We start from the raw sequence: 13,476 nt of genomic DNA on the forward strand, positions 1-13,476 counted from the left end.
GCAGATAGTTTAGAAACAGTAAAAAAACACACAGTTTAAAAGAAGTATCCTTTGTAGTGAGTACAAGGTCTTGAGAACTGACAGGAAAGAAGAAGAGAAGGAAGGACTGTGAACCTAAGAGACAGGGGAACCATAGGTTCTTAGCAAGGCTAACAGAATAAGCTGCCGCCTGGCTTTAAAAGGTAACAGAAACTATGAAAACTATTTACCGGAGCTAGTGACATAGTTCAGTGGCAGAGTGTCTACCCAGTATGGACCCAAAACCCCAGCACTACCAAAAAAGCAAAACAAAATAAAGAACCCTACATAAATTATCAAAGGAAAACCCCAAATTCTTGCATTTTAGGACTCCCTAACTGCTACAGAAGCCACCAATATTGAGACTACAACTGGAGAGTAACTGTTTCTTTATCTCTCCACAGGATACTCACTACTCATCCCTTCCATAAACCAAGGTCTCCTGCTGACCACTGATAACCTGATTCCACCGCAGCTACCTACAGGTCCCCCTCAGTTCCCCACCCCCTCACTAAGGATTCCTCATGTTCCGGGCCCTCCGACACAGCTCCCACAGCAGTACACCTATTGTCCTGCTTAGACTTCTGCCCTCCCCGCTTCCTAGCACATGTCCTACTGTGTAAGCTGCACTGCACACTGCAGTAAAGACGCTCTGAAGACAGAGTGAAGCAGCTCTGACACATCTCACTGCCAGGCCAGAGCCAGACAACTGCTCACCTGCTGGCTCCCTGGATTGTACTGACTCGCCGTTTTTTTCTTCCCGTTCTGAATAACGCCGGGCACCAGTCTTAGGAATCCAAACTTCCTGGAGTTCTAGACTGTCCTCTTCATCATCGCTTTCTGAATCGTGAACTGTAATTGGGGTTGGTTTTACTACACGCTGTAGGCCACTAGGTCCTAAAACAAAAACACAATACTAAGAATATTTGTTGCTTAAGAAAACTCAGAAAGTACTATTTCTGAGACCTAGGATCAAAGAGATGCTTTTGGCAAAGTAGCTTTCTGTCACTTTAGTGAAGCAAATACTTGTGTGAGATTCTGGGAAAATACTTATATAAGCTAAAGCCATTATGACAACATTAAGTATGACTAGAATGACAACTGATGTTATACATTTCTAGAGGCAAATTAAAACTTCCATCCCAATCTCACTATTTCAAAAATTGTAATAAATCACCCTAAAATAATCAAAGTGCAGTTCTAATATTTTAAAAATTAAGCTATACAATTTCCCAGGTTTGTGATTATATAAGCCAAAGCAAAGACAATTAAACCTCAAGATGCATAGGGCGGTACATGTAGCCTCTTTGGAGGACCACACGCTATACTTTGGTAGAGTATTGGACTTGTGTAAAGCACCAGTCATCTGCTTAGAAGACAACTTCAGACCTTCAGCTCTTCTGATCTGATCCTGACAAAACACAAGCTACAAGGATCTTGCCCGCCTTTGCCTGTCACACTGTTCAAAGCCTAGCAAAGCTGACACTCAGTAGGTCTGCTGGGTAAGTGACTGCATTCATTAGATACTTAGAGTCAGGAAGGCCAGTGATGTGTTCTAATCTCAGGATGCTTCTTGTCATTCTCAAGTGGTACTGAGCACATCACTCACCTCTGAAAAACTGCTTCCTGTAATAAAGCAAAGAGCCAAGCAAGGTCATCTAAAGGCCTCCTATAATACTAGTCTGCCACTGGGGTAGAGACAAAGTTTTAGTCTACTCACTATCCCAGAGAACCCTTTGCCTTGCTCCTCCTCCCCTCTAAAGTAAGGTCAGAAGAAAAACACATTTAAAACTTAATTTAAAAAAGTTTTGAGACTTACACAAATGAGCACTATATTTACATCATTTAACTCTTTTCTTCTGACCTCTCACATTTATGTTCTCTTAATTGTTACACACACACACACACACACACACACACACACACACACACACACACACCTGTGTCCACTGAACATTGCTCTTACAAATAGAGTATTTAATCAGGTTATTTTCCATCAAAGTCTGAGTGCTTTCTGTTTCTACATCTGCTAGTATTCAGGCATCTGTACTGGCCTGTCCTTGGGCCCTCCTACACAGCTGCCACAGCTGTTCCCTTTTAAAAGGGCCCTGTCCACCTTCCATCCTCCTCTCTCTTCTTTCTCTCTCTCTCCCTCTCTTTTGCCTTCCCTCCATCCGTCCATCTGTCTGCTATCAATCCCTCCCCCTTCTGCTGCTCCTGTCTTTGGAGGCCAGTCTTCCCCCTCCCCTTTTTAATGATCCCCTTTCCCTAATGAAAAACCCCTCTGCTTGAACCCTGTTGCATGGTCTTTCTCTTGTGCCCGGCTTTTCTTAAATTATAGTAACATTCACACACAAGACATATAGTGAAATAGAAAAGGCAGTTGTTGGCTGCAGCTACAAACAAAACAAAAAAGCCCTTAAGATAAAGATGCATGAGGCTAGGAGAATACCAATGATTTATAACAGGTCTCAAGAGGGAATAGAGGTAACACATCAGTATTTGTTCTTACTACTTCCTACTGTCCATTATACTCTAAATTTCCAGAATGATGGATGTGGAAAGAGTGACAAGATTACCTGCTTGTTCCTCATCAGCATCCATAGGAAGGATTCCCTGACTGGGAGCTGGCATATCACTTCCACTCTCAGCTCCCACCTCTCCATCTTCCTGCACCATGTCTTCCATGTCATTCAATGCTTAAAAAAAAATAAAGTGAAAACTAAAGGAAACACAAAAATCCACAACGCATGTAGAACGGTGTCAGTTCTGAGGACAGAACACCCCAATCATTGTGAGAACTACTCAGAAGAGTAGTGAGACAAAGAAGGGCCCAACTAACCGACAGAAAAGGAAATCACAGATGGGGAAGGGTTATTGCATCAATCAATTTAAGACAAAAGCAGGGGGAAAGGTCACAGTGGAGAAAAAGACCTTATTCATCCCCTGAAGTATTCCAAGGAAGGCTGGATGATGTTCCCTCTATGCTATTTGCTCGAAGATGATGGTCATCTTATGAACAATGAGCTTTGTGGTACCTGCAGTTTGAACCAGGCTATACTGAGCATGCAAACTAAAATTTGACCTTTTCCATGTACTTTCTAGAGGTTAGGTTGTCTTTTACTGGCTAACATATGACAAGGACTATTAACAAACTAGATACAGTTTGTAATTCTTTAATGTTATTTAAATGCTTGATGTTTTTCAGTGTTTACTATAAATAAATGAGAACATGTGGCTTTATTCTCCTGTTATTCCAAAGGGTAAGGCACATTGAAAACTTTAAGACCAATAAGTGTCAACTTAGTACTACTAATAGCTGACTTCATCAGATGGCTACAAAATTAAGTGCAAAATCCCTCAAGACAATATTGAAGACATTTGATCTAGCAACATCCTACGTCCCCCAATTGCTGACTGATCTCAGTATGCCTCAGAACAATACCAGTATTGAATACATTCTAATGATATTTTTGCAACAAAAAGCATTCTCTCCTGTACTGAGTTACAGGCACATAATTTTCTATTGCAATCTATCACCACAACTGGGTTTATAGAATTTGCAGTGTTTTATGTTATAGCAGTTGTAACAACTTCCCAGAAATGTTTTGTTTGTCCAGTCTGTATGTTTATGATGCCTGTGACAAATACATAGCCTGACTCTTGGAACATGACTCCTCACTGACTACATCAAAGGGACAGTATTCAACCTCACACTTCCTTCTGTCACCTTCACTACCTGCTGGTCTTATACTTCTTTGTATCTCTTGGGGTTCAGGTCAGGACACCGATTTGACTCTAAGCTTGTAATGTCTAGGAGTTTGTATGTGACAATAATAAAGTTTAGAGTCATGTATGATCTCATTTAAAAGGTAGAAAGTTCAAGGCTAGAAAAAGATCTAGAGGTCAAAATATAGTTGGCACTAATGCCATTATTCTAAGTGACAATGAGTAAGGAGAGACAGGAGGGAAGGGAGAGGATAAGGATGGAGGGGAGGGGTAAGGGGGGAGAGGAAAGAGAGGAGATGAGGGGATGGGAAGGGAAGGGAAGAGGAGAAAGAGAGGGGAGAGAAAAGGGGAGGGAAAGAATCTAAGGAGAAATGTTAAATGAGGTCAGGGTAAAACCAGGAAAATGGCTACAGAGTCACCAAGAGAAAAATATCTCAAGAAGGTAGAAGTAGACAGAACTATCAAATACAGCTGAGCTGTCAAGTAAGATGACCACAAGGACCAAGAGTCACTCTGTGACTTTGCTGAGGCAAGAAGTTTATAGGTGACTCTGTTCAGGACATCTATGTTCACAGCATACCTTTTATTCCACAGGAGCAGGACACCCTATTTTGTATTAGTTACAATGTCTAAGTGAGTAATGAAGATGGCTAGAGGAATTATTTTTCTAATTTTGAGGGAATCAGCTAGAAAACCTGGTAAGGGACCCACCTCAGCTCATCTTTAATCATTATCAGAGGGTATAGAACCTATTAGTACCTGGGTTAGCATACAGCAGCTGTTTGCTAACAAGTAAAGAACCAGCAGGTAATTAGAGTTGAATTTAGCTCATGTACTGTATCTGCTGGGCAGTTGTGAACATTTGCAGACTGAAAGTATCTGAAACTTGCCCATGCATGCATTTAGCACTCCCTTTTTAAGTTAAGTAGTTTGAGAGGCTATTTTGTTGCAACCCTCTGAGTTAAATCTCAGTTAAACAAGCCTCTAAATCTGTCAATGTACCCTAAGTCCCAGAATGGACGGGTCCTTCACACTCTGAATTTTATTCTGTGTGTGGACAATGAATGACAACCTCAAACAAGAAAAAAACAACAGGATAGGTCAGCAACACTCTTTTGTATCTGGAGCTCATGAAAGATCTGAGTTACCATCAGCTGCAAACTGTTGCTCTCCTGGCTGTAGGTCTTGACGAAAGTCATTTTCCTCATCTGAATCATCTGGGTGATGATGATTGTTGTCATGGATGTTGGCATTATTATTCTGAGCATTATTATCATTGTCATTGTTGGAATTCTGGTTGCTAACAAGTGCCGAAGAAACCCCAATTCCAGTCCCTGCACTCAGACCAACTCGAGCACAGCCCTAGGTAAAAACAAACCACATGCTTATTAATTTGGGTTGGTATAGAATACCTCATTAATAACGCTTCATTTCATCTTTACATAAGAACTAGTATTTAAAAGTACAACTTAAGAAATGCTTTCAAATATGTATAAAAGATCCCACTGAAGGCTCAAAACATTCCGGGGAGATACGTGACAGACAGCACACGACTGACGAGTGGTTTAGCCGGGAATTAAAAACAGATTCTGTGACCTCAAGTCCTACGTTTTCCCCATTATAATGAACTATATCAACTGTGAAAATAAAACTACAACAGCACAGATTATCATGAATGAGTTTTATTTGTAAGGCAGTTTTAAAATAACATTTTGAACAACTTGGCAACCTTGGACTGTTTAAGATATAACTTACTAGAAGATGGCAGCAAAGTAACACATTTCCTAAATAAATTCCTACTCCTTAGTCTTGAGCTCCTGATGACTAATTTCTAAGTACTCCGGGAGAGACCTCTGTCCTCACTTCATCCTCCTCACTTTCCCTTTCCCTTCCTCTGAAGAACCCCTAATACTCACTGGCAACCAGAGGCCATCTGTTGTTATAAATGGTATTCCTTCACTGAAGATGGAATTTTAAAAATACAACTATAACAACATAAAGACATATTTATAAGGAGAAATAAACATCACAGGCTGTTTGTTTTGCTTTCTTCCCTTATCAAAACATATTTAAAAAATAACCCAACAAACAAGCAAAAAACTTTTCTCAACTGTGATTTACCTTGGGTGGCTCACGGAACATCTGGTCCAGGGAAATAAACTCCAGGCTGGGCAATAATTCAACAAACTGGCCAAAAGAATCCAGCTTCAAAGCATGGCACCGCACGAGGTTGATATCAACCAGTCGGGTCCATCTGGAGTGGTCTGTTAACAACAACATAACAGGTTTTACTTGGCACTATCCTCCATGGAACCCATGAATTTTTGCTACAGATCACAAAAGTCCAGTCCTTTTTTCTTTTATTAATTTTTCCCTTATTTTATGATGCTTCCAAAGCTAATTTCACTGTGAGAAATACACGACCCAGGAACACTGATGTGTCACTAAGGTGACCCTGACTGAAATGTCATCTCTCCGTCAGCCTACATGCCTTTCAGCAGGGCACTGGGGAAAGCAAGCATGGCACATTCACTTAGCTGAACAAATGCACCTACTTTGACAGAATGAGGAGAGCTACAGACTTGGGAGATGAGGCACTCTCAAACATACTTAGTATGAAAACTAAGGCACAGGACAGTGTACACATAGGGAGATCCTTCTGAATAGAAATCACTGTAAATGCTATATAGGTATAGGATGTAATATGCACAAAATAATTTGTTCAGAAGAATATATAAGAAACTGTTGATGATGGTTACCTTGAGAAGAGGAGACTTTTCATTTTGTACCTTTCTGTACTGTCTGAAATTTATCAAGTGCATGTATTACTTTAATATAAGTGTTAACAGGAGTTCTGAGTGATGGGATAATAAGCCATTTTTTTTTTTTTGTTTTTGTTTTCTTCTTTATACTCTTCTGTATTTAAGAAAAACAAACCAAAAACCCAATAAATGTTATTTTTTTTTTAAAGTGATCTGTACCTGCTATATCCTAAAATTCTAGTAACACGTTGGTTCATCTGGGCTACTGACAAGTGAGATATGGCCATTCTGGCAAGCAATTTCAGAAGAGGTTCAGGAGCTCTGCACAGCCTTAAAGGCGGCTCTGCAAGGAGGTGCAGATCCTTGGCAACTGCTCTGACAGTGGCTAAGGTTTCAGCACGTTTTGGAAGGGTGTTTGGTTGAAGTAGGTATCACAAAAAAAAAAAAAAAAAAAAAAAAAAAAAACTCATCCTCTGATAATCTACTTAAATTACTTGTGAATACAGACAGTTAAAAGCTTTTAAAAATACAGTATTACTTTTTCAGAGGACAAAATGAACTTGTGCCATAAGGAAAAATAACAAGTACAAAAGTCACTTCTGTATTTGAGATAGGGTAGTAGGCAAGAGAGGTTGAAATGGAATAGGACTTCTGGTCAACAAAAGTATTCACTTGAGGTGTTTAATACGTCACATAAGTAAGGTCTTTAGAAATAGGCCCCCCACTTTTCCTTTTAGATGATGTGCCACCTTGCAGGTAATTCTCAAAGGAAGTATTAGTAATATCCTAGGTTTGGGACAATGCAAATTTCTAAGTTAAGAGCTTTAAAACTTGAAGGAGACACTGAATATATTTCAATCTCATTGAATGGTTCTTAAAACTTATATTAACAATCCACATATAATATTTACCTACATTAGGAATATAATCATATCACTACCAGAAAACATAATATTATTTCCAAGTTTATAGTACCTGAGATCCAATTGTATGGGTTGTGTAGATGAGGACAGTTATAAATTGCCAGATATTTTATACAGGAAAAAACTTCATTGACTGCCTTCATTCCTATATCAGTAATGATACCAGGATTTTCTACCACATCAGCCAATCCATACTTCACCAAATCTGCATTAGCCATTCTGCCTAGAAAGAAATCAATTTCAAAGTAAGTTACCTCAGTGTTATGGGGTGTTGTATTGTATCATTTCATGTAATTAAACTGTTCTGTTCCGTCTATGGTCATCAAGCTGGCTTCAAGTTTAAAGTCAGTGTTCTGAATGTATGGGTAGCATTCTTGTACAAATAAGAATTTATGTTAAAAGTCAAGGGGTACCTAATAGGAAATAATGTTCAACTGTTTAGAAAGAAGAAAAAGACTAACTTAAAAGATGTATTAGTTCATACAACTATAACATTTTAATTTTATTTTTTAAAAAGAAAAACAAAACCACAAAAATGGAATTCTCTCATGGTATAAGGAACACGCTTTTAAGTCTGGAGTGGCCATGGAAAACTAAGACGCGATTTCACTTCAGAGCCTATAACACAGGTGAATGGTGCCTTCCCTGAATTGGATTCTAACTCAGATGCATGTCTTCGGCCAGGGCAAGGTCACAATCTGGAGTGGGGGGTTGGGAACTGTTAAATTACCCTACATCATGCCACTGGCAACCATATGTCATCTCTTGCATATCATTATTCTCACCTCTGAAGGGCTGGCCCTCACACTCCAGGACAGTTAACTTAACCATGAGAGCTCTTTGAAGGATGTTCTGGTTAATTAAATTGTATGCTCAGTGTGTAAGGTAGTACCATGGATCTAAGAGACACACACATAGACAGACACAAATCCTATAGTCTTTGAAATTAACTAACAACCCTAACAAAAAACAAACAAACAAAAAAAACTCAGTTGCTCTTTGTGAAACTGTTTTTGAACAATAGAGCAGTTTATATTTTTTTTTATGCTCGGAATATGTGTTAACCAATCGATCTACCCCAAGTTCTACCAAATTTATTTTCCATAGAATTCGTACTTTCTATTACTGTCCCACTTTTGTATCTTCTAGTATTTCTTGCAAAAGTCATCTTACACCATCTTAAACTTCAACCTCTTTGCTGCTCTTTGAAGTTAAAGACTGCTTATTCTCTTATGATGATGAAAACTTTGAACTGGTCATATTTACTAGGTGCTGTCCACATAAATATTACACTGTAAAGTGACCAATGCATATCCCATTCCCTGCTGCTAGTGCAACCCACTCCTGTTCCTAAGTTTTCTACTGGCCAAATTCTTAAAATCTGGATGGTGTCACCAGGAATTTATTTATGTTCCTTTTCTTTTTTCAGCTTACAGGGCAGCTAAAGGTAAGCACTACTACTTACTTAAATAAATATCTCAAGTGTTAGATTGTTACAAATGCATTTATTTTTTCACTTTTGTTTGTTTGTTTGTTTTTGAGATAGTCTCATGTTGCCCTAGGATGGTGTTTAACTTGTTATGTAGCAAAAGATGATCTTGAATTCCTGATCCTCCTTCCTCTACCTCCCAAGTGCAAGGAATATATGTATGTGCCATCAAACTTGGCTGTATTTATTATTTTTTCAATGTCTCCTCAGAGGCATTCAAGAGAAAAGTAGTAGTAGTTAAGTATCTTATACAATCTCATGACTAACATCAGGCAACTCTCAATTCCATTTCTCTCTAGAGTTCTAAGACTTAAGTCTACATTACTGAGTTTTACATCTTGATCACCTGCATATAAAGTTCTAAAATAACAAATCCATGTATCCTTAGGTTACCAAATCCTAGCCACCTTTATTTTACTGCCATTCTTAGTAAGTACTAGAGGACATGTTTCTATTTTTCTACTTTGCCAGACAAAAAAAAAAGCGACTCCAGTTTTACTAGAGGGTACCACTCCTTCACCTTCTTGTTTCCGGATGCGAATTACTAAGAAGGCAAACAGAGAAAGAAGAAGAGTAAGCAGGGACTCTGTGTGCCACCATGCTCATGTGGAGATCAGAAGACAATCCCTGCTGTAGGCCTTTGTCTTCCACACGATCTAAGATAGGATCTCTTGTTCGCTGATGCAATGCCAGGCTCACTGTCCCAAGGACATCTAGGGAATCTCCTGATTCCCCCTTCTACCTTGCCAAAGGAAAGCTGGCATTAGAGTTAGGATTGTTAGATGGGTGTTACCACATCCAGCTTGATGTGGGTTCTGGAGATCTAAACTCATGTCCCCAAGCTTGCAGGGCAAGCTCTGTACCCATTGAGATAGCTTCCTAGTTTTTATACCATTTAAGATGGTCTCTCAAAGGGCACCTAACACTTATCCTGAAACAGAATCCCTGGCAGTCTTTGGAGAAGCAGAGTCCTTAGAATGGACAAGCTGAACAGTTTAGAAGGCAATGCCTTGTAAAAAGGCCAATACCAAGAGCCTGCTACACATGAAAGACACTGAAACAAATTGCTTTGAACGTGTGAACCAATGGTAGTCAGGTAGTACTCACATCCCACCAACACTGTGTGGTGATGGGGAAGAAACATAAGAGAGTAAGTAACCGGTACAAACACAGGGAGCACTGCCTATGCCTGGCAAGAAGGATTTTAACCCAACCCTTCAGCAGACCAAAGGTAGCCACCAGAAGGTAGGGAAGTTACTGAGTTATGGGCTTTAAGACTAGATTCTGACGTGATGCTCCAAAAGGAGAGCAGCCTTTTTTTTACAACCAGAAAGCTCAACAAGGAAGGGTTCATTTTCTATGAAATCATTCTTAGCCTCCTAACGCCATGCTGACAAAACCTGAGAGTTTCCAAACTACACAGATTAAAAGTGGTTCCAGCATTAAATTGTCTATAAATGGGTGTTTTTTTTTTAAAAAAAAAAAAAAAAAGAATTCTACTTATATCAATGATGAAGAAGGAATAGAAATTAACAAAAGCACAATTGCTACTGCCATGACATATACTGAAATGAATGAGGAATGTAGTCTTTTATTTATATATTTATTTTTGGCCCAGGACTGTCCTATGCTTTGACCTAGGCTATCTTAATCAATATTATTTACACCTTTCTATGTTCTGTGATGCAAATTCGATCTAAAAGAAACACAAAAACCATCTTCTAACAGTGGACATTTAATGTTCAAGAATTTTTATACATTATTTGAGAAACAAATTAGTTCTTAATAAAATGAAAACACATTAGTGGAAATCTTACAAATGCCTCAAAGGAAAACAGTTTGAATAATGAATTTAATTGACTTAAATTCAACTCCAAGGAATGAGCTCCTAATTGTAAACACATATCACAAATGCTACCAAGCCAGCAGCAATTACCATAAAATGGATACTAACCACTGTGTGCTCACAGTATCTGCAAAGTTCAGAATCTCAGCAGGCTTATTATGGAAATGCAAAGTATGAGCAAAGAATGGGACCTCATCTGAGGAGACCACCAAAAGCTTCAAGAAATGTGACAGATCAAATTTAATAAATGGAACTATGAGTGACATTCTGTGAAAAAAACGAAGCAGAATTGCAAAGAAGGTGGACAGTGAAGTGCAAACACAATGGCAAAGCTAAGGGTTATTTTCTTGGCACAGTGTTAATCACTACATTCCCAACAGCATGCCAACACCAGAGGCCACATGGAAGAGGAAGTCAAATACATCTAAGTCTAAAGAAAACAGTTCTCTCTGAGACAGACATGCAAGCACTTAAGACATTAGGTTCACTTCTGTTCAGGAAAATAACGGCACACAATATCCAGATTTCAGTCTACGAAGCATGTTTCCCAAAGCAAATCCAGGAAATAAAAATGATGTCTTACTCTGCAGCAAGAACTCATCTACGTATCCCAGATGAAGGGTTTCAAACTGTGGAAACTCCAATTCTGCCATCTTTAGGGCAGAAAAGACACCATCTTTGGTTAAAGAAGGCTGGATGCGAACTTCATGTAATCTACAAAGAGAAAAACATGTAAAAACACTAAATTAGATTCTTCCTGATAATAGAGCTTAGAAACAAGTTTATAATTATACTAAAGTTATCACAAGTGATCAAGAATTTTCCCCTCTTTCCATTAAAAAACAAACAAAAAATCAAGCAAACAAAACCCAAGATTTCTCTTCTGAGCAGCCTGACATTAAGCAGTACACCAGTGTTATGTAATCACTAACAATAAACCATGGAGTAAGAACCCTAGAAACTGCTCGAGAACCTTTTTTTTTCTTCCCTAAGAAATTCCTTAAGCATGATCAAGGTGACAGTGTAGAGCTGGTGTAAAGCTGGTGGATGGCTCAGTGCTGAGCAGTTGCAATACAGGCTGGACAATGAACTGAGTTAGCTGACTTCAATCTGAAGAACCCACAACAGAAGGTAGGAATTCACTACCCAGCTTTCTGCCCTCTGACTTTCACGTGCATGCTGGTGTATGTCTCACAGAGTAATAAAAATAAAAGTGTGATAGAGTATATCTGCTATCAGAGAAAAATACTGGACATTTTTCTTATACTAGTGTTAATGCTTCATTTTAATAAAGATACACTTCTGTGATTTGTAAAAATAACTTAAGCAGCTTTGTTTTATTTTATTCATAATTAATATTTTACTGGTAACACAACTTTTAATAAGCTGATGGAAAAATTCAAACTTAAGGAAAATATAAAAGTAGAGGTATACTTCTGAGAGAATGGTATAAAGTGACATGAAGACACATTAAAAGAAATGGAGGTCCAACATTGCAGAAGCCAATTTAAGACAGGTTTCTGAACAGAAAGTTTATCATCAACTACAACAATTCAGGAAACCAAGTACAGAAGGGGAATGGTTCCAGAGAGGGCCACCAACTTTTATCCATGTTACACTCAAACACTGCTTTCCTGTGCAATGATGCCATATGACCTTCTAGGGCTGACCTACCTCAAATGCAGTACAAATGGCTCCAGTTAGTTCTAAGGTCAAACATGAAGAAGACAAACCATCTGCTACTTAAGTTGTCAATCCAAATGAGACATGATGGAATTTAATACACAAATATTTATAGCTACATTAGCCCCAAAGTTTTCTAAAACTTCTAATTCTAGAACAAAAACAAACCGTAAGGTAAAGACAAAACATACCTACGGGCAGCAGTGATGATGAGGTAGCCGAGATCTACTTCAAGGGCATTCTTGCAAGCTCCTAAAACAATAGTGTGCAGATTTCTAAAACCACCTGGTAAAGAAAAAAAGAACAAAAATAAGTTTTACCTCAGAACTTTTGGTAAAGGAGTTATACATGACTTAGGAAATAATTACTTATTTAAAAGTAAATGCTTTGTTTCTGCAACCACATTACCTTAAGGTAAATTATCTCTAGTAGCTATTTCCCCAAACAGATACACTTTGAGCATCTGAACACTACAAGCCTGAAGACAAAGAGAATGCTGGAAACCCAAGAGGGAAGTACAAGACTGATGCTTCCTGGCCAAATCCCAAACCTCCAGTGTATCATGGAAAAAGACAAGCCTTGCTCAAAGATGTGTATCATCATCAAATATAGCATACAGAAAGCTAAGACAATTACATAAGCATTATCTCTTAAAAAGTAAGAGGCTACTAAACAAAGTCTAAAGGAAATAAAAGCCCATTTTTAAAACTGCTTAATTAAAGCAAACAAATACCTGATCTCCAGCTGTCTTCAACAACATGCTGGATGAGACCTCCCAGGAAAGGGACTCGAACCATTTCTAAGTGTTCCAAGTTCCGGGCAGATGCCAGACCTGTTACCAGGGGTACATATTTCAAGGAATTTGTAGGTCCTGGAAAAGGAAACAACAAAACATTTTACTATAATAAGCTGTTTTCAAAGATGAATTTTTCAAAACAGCAAGTAAACTGAGTAACCTATAAACCCTCTGTGTTAAAATGATAGACAGACTACTGATGGCTGTCAACACTTCATGCTTTACTAAAT

At 38.6% G+C, this 13,476-nt stretch overlaps 1 protein-coding gene across 3 annotated transcripts in view; it reads right to left on the reverse strand.

Annotated features, from left to right (window-relative positions):
• The window catches only part of Fbxo38 (F-box protein 38), a 45,275-nt gene that overhangs the window by 13,087 nt on the left and 18,712 nt on the right, over positions 1-13,476 (reverse strand). For all 3 annotated transcript variants that reach the window (XM_051201100.1, XM_051201098.1, XM_051201099.1), the window contains exons 7-14: positions 13,184-13,321; positions 12,642-12,735; positions 11,351-11,481; positions 7,485-7,655; positions 5,869-6,011; positions 4,896-5,109; positions 2,598-2,717; positions 736-915 (exon numbers count right to left, since the gene is read on the reverse strand). In XM_051201100.1, the coding sequence (XP_051057057.1) occupies positions 736-915; positions 2,598-2,717; positions 4,896-5,109; positions 5,869-6,011; positions 7,485-7,655; positions 11,351-11,481; positions 12,642-12,735; positions 13,184-13,321 (1,191 nt within the window). The remainder of the gene's footprint in view (positions 1-735; positions 916-2,597; positions 2,718-4,895; positions 5,110-5,868; positions 6,012-7,484; positions 7,656-11,350; positions 11,482-12,641; positions 12,736-13,183; positions 13,322-13,476) is intronic.

Source organism: Phodopus roborovskii, unplaced genomic scaffold (assembly GCF_943737965.1).
Source record: "Phodopus roborovskii unplaced genomic scaffold, PHOROB, whole genome shotgun sequence".
NCBI classification, from domain to species: domain Eukaryota; kingdom Metazoa; phylum Chordata; class Mammalia; order Rodentia; family Cricetidae; genus Phodopus; species Phodopus roborovskii.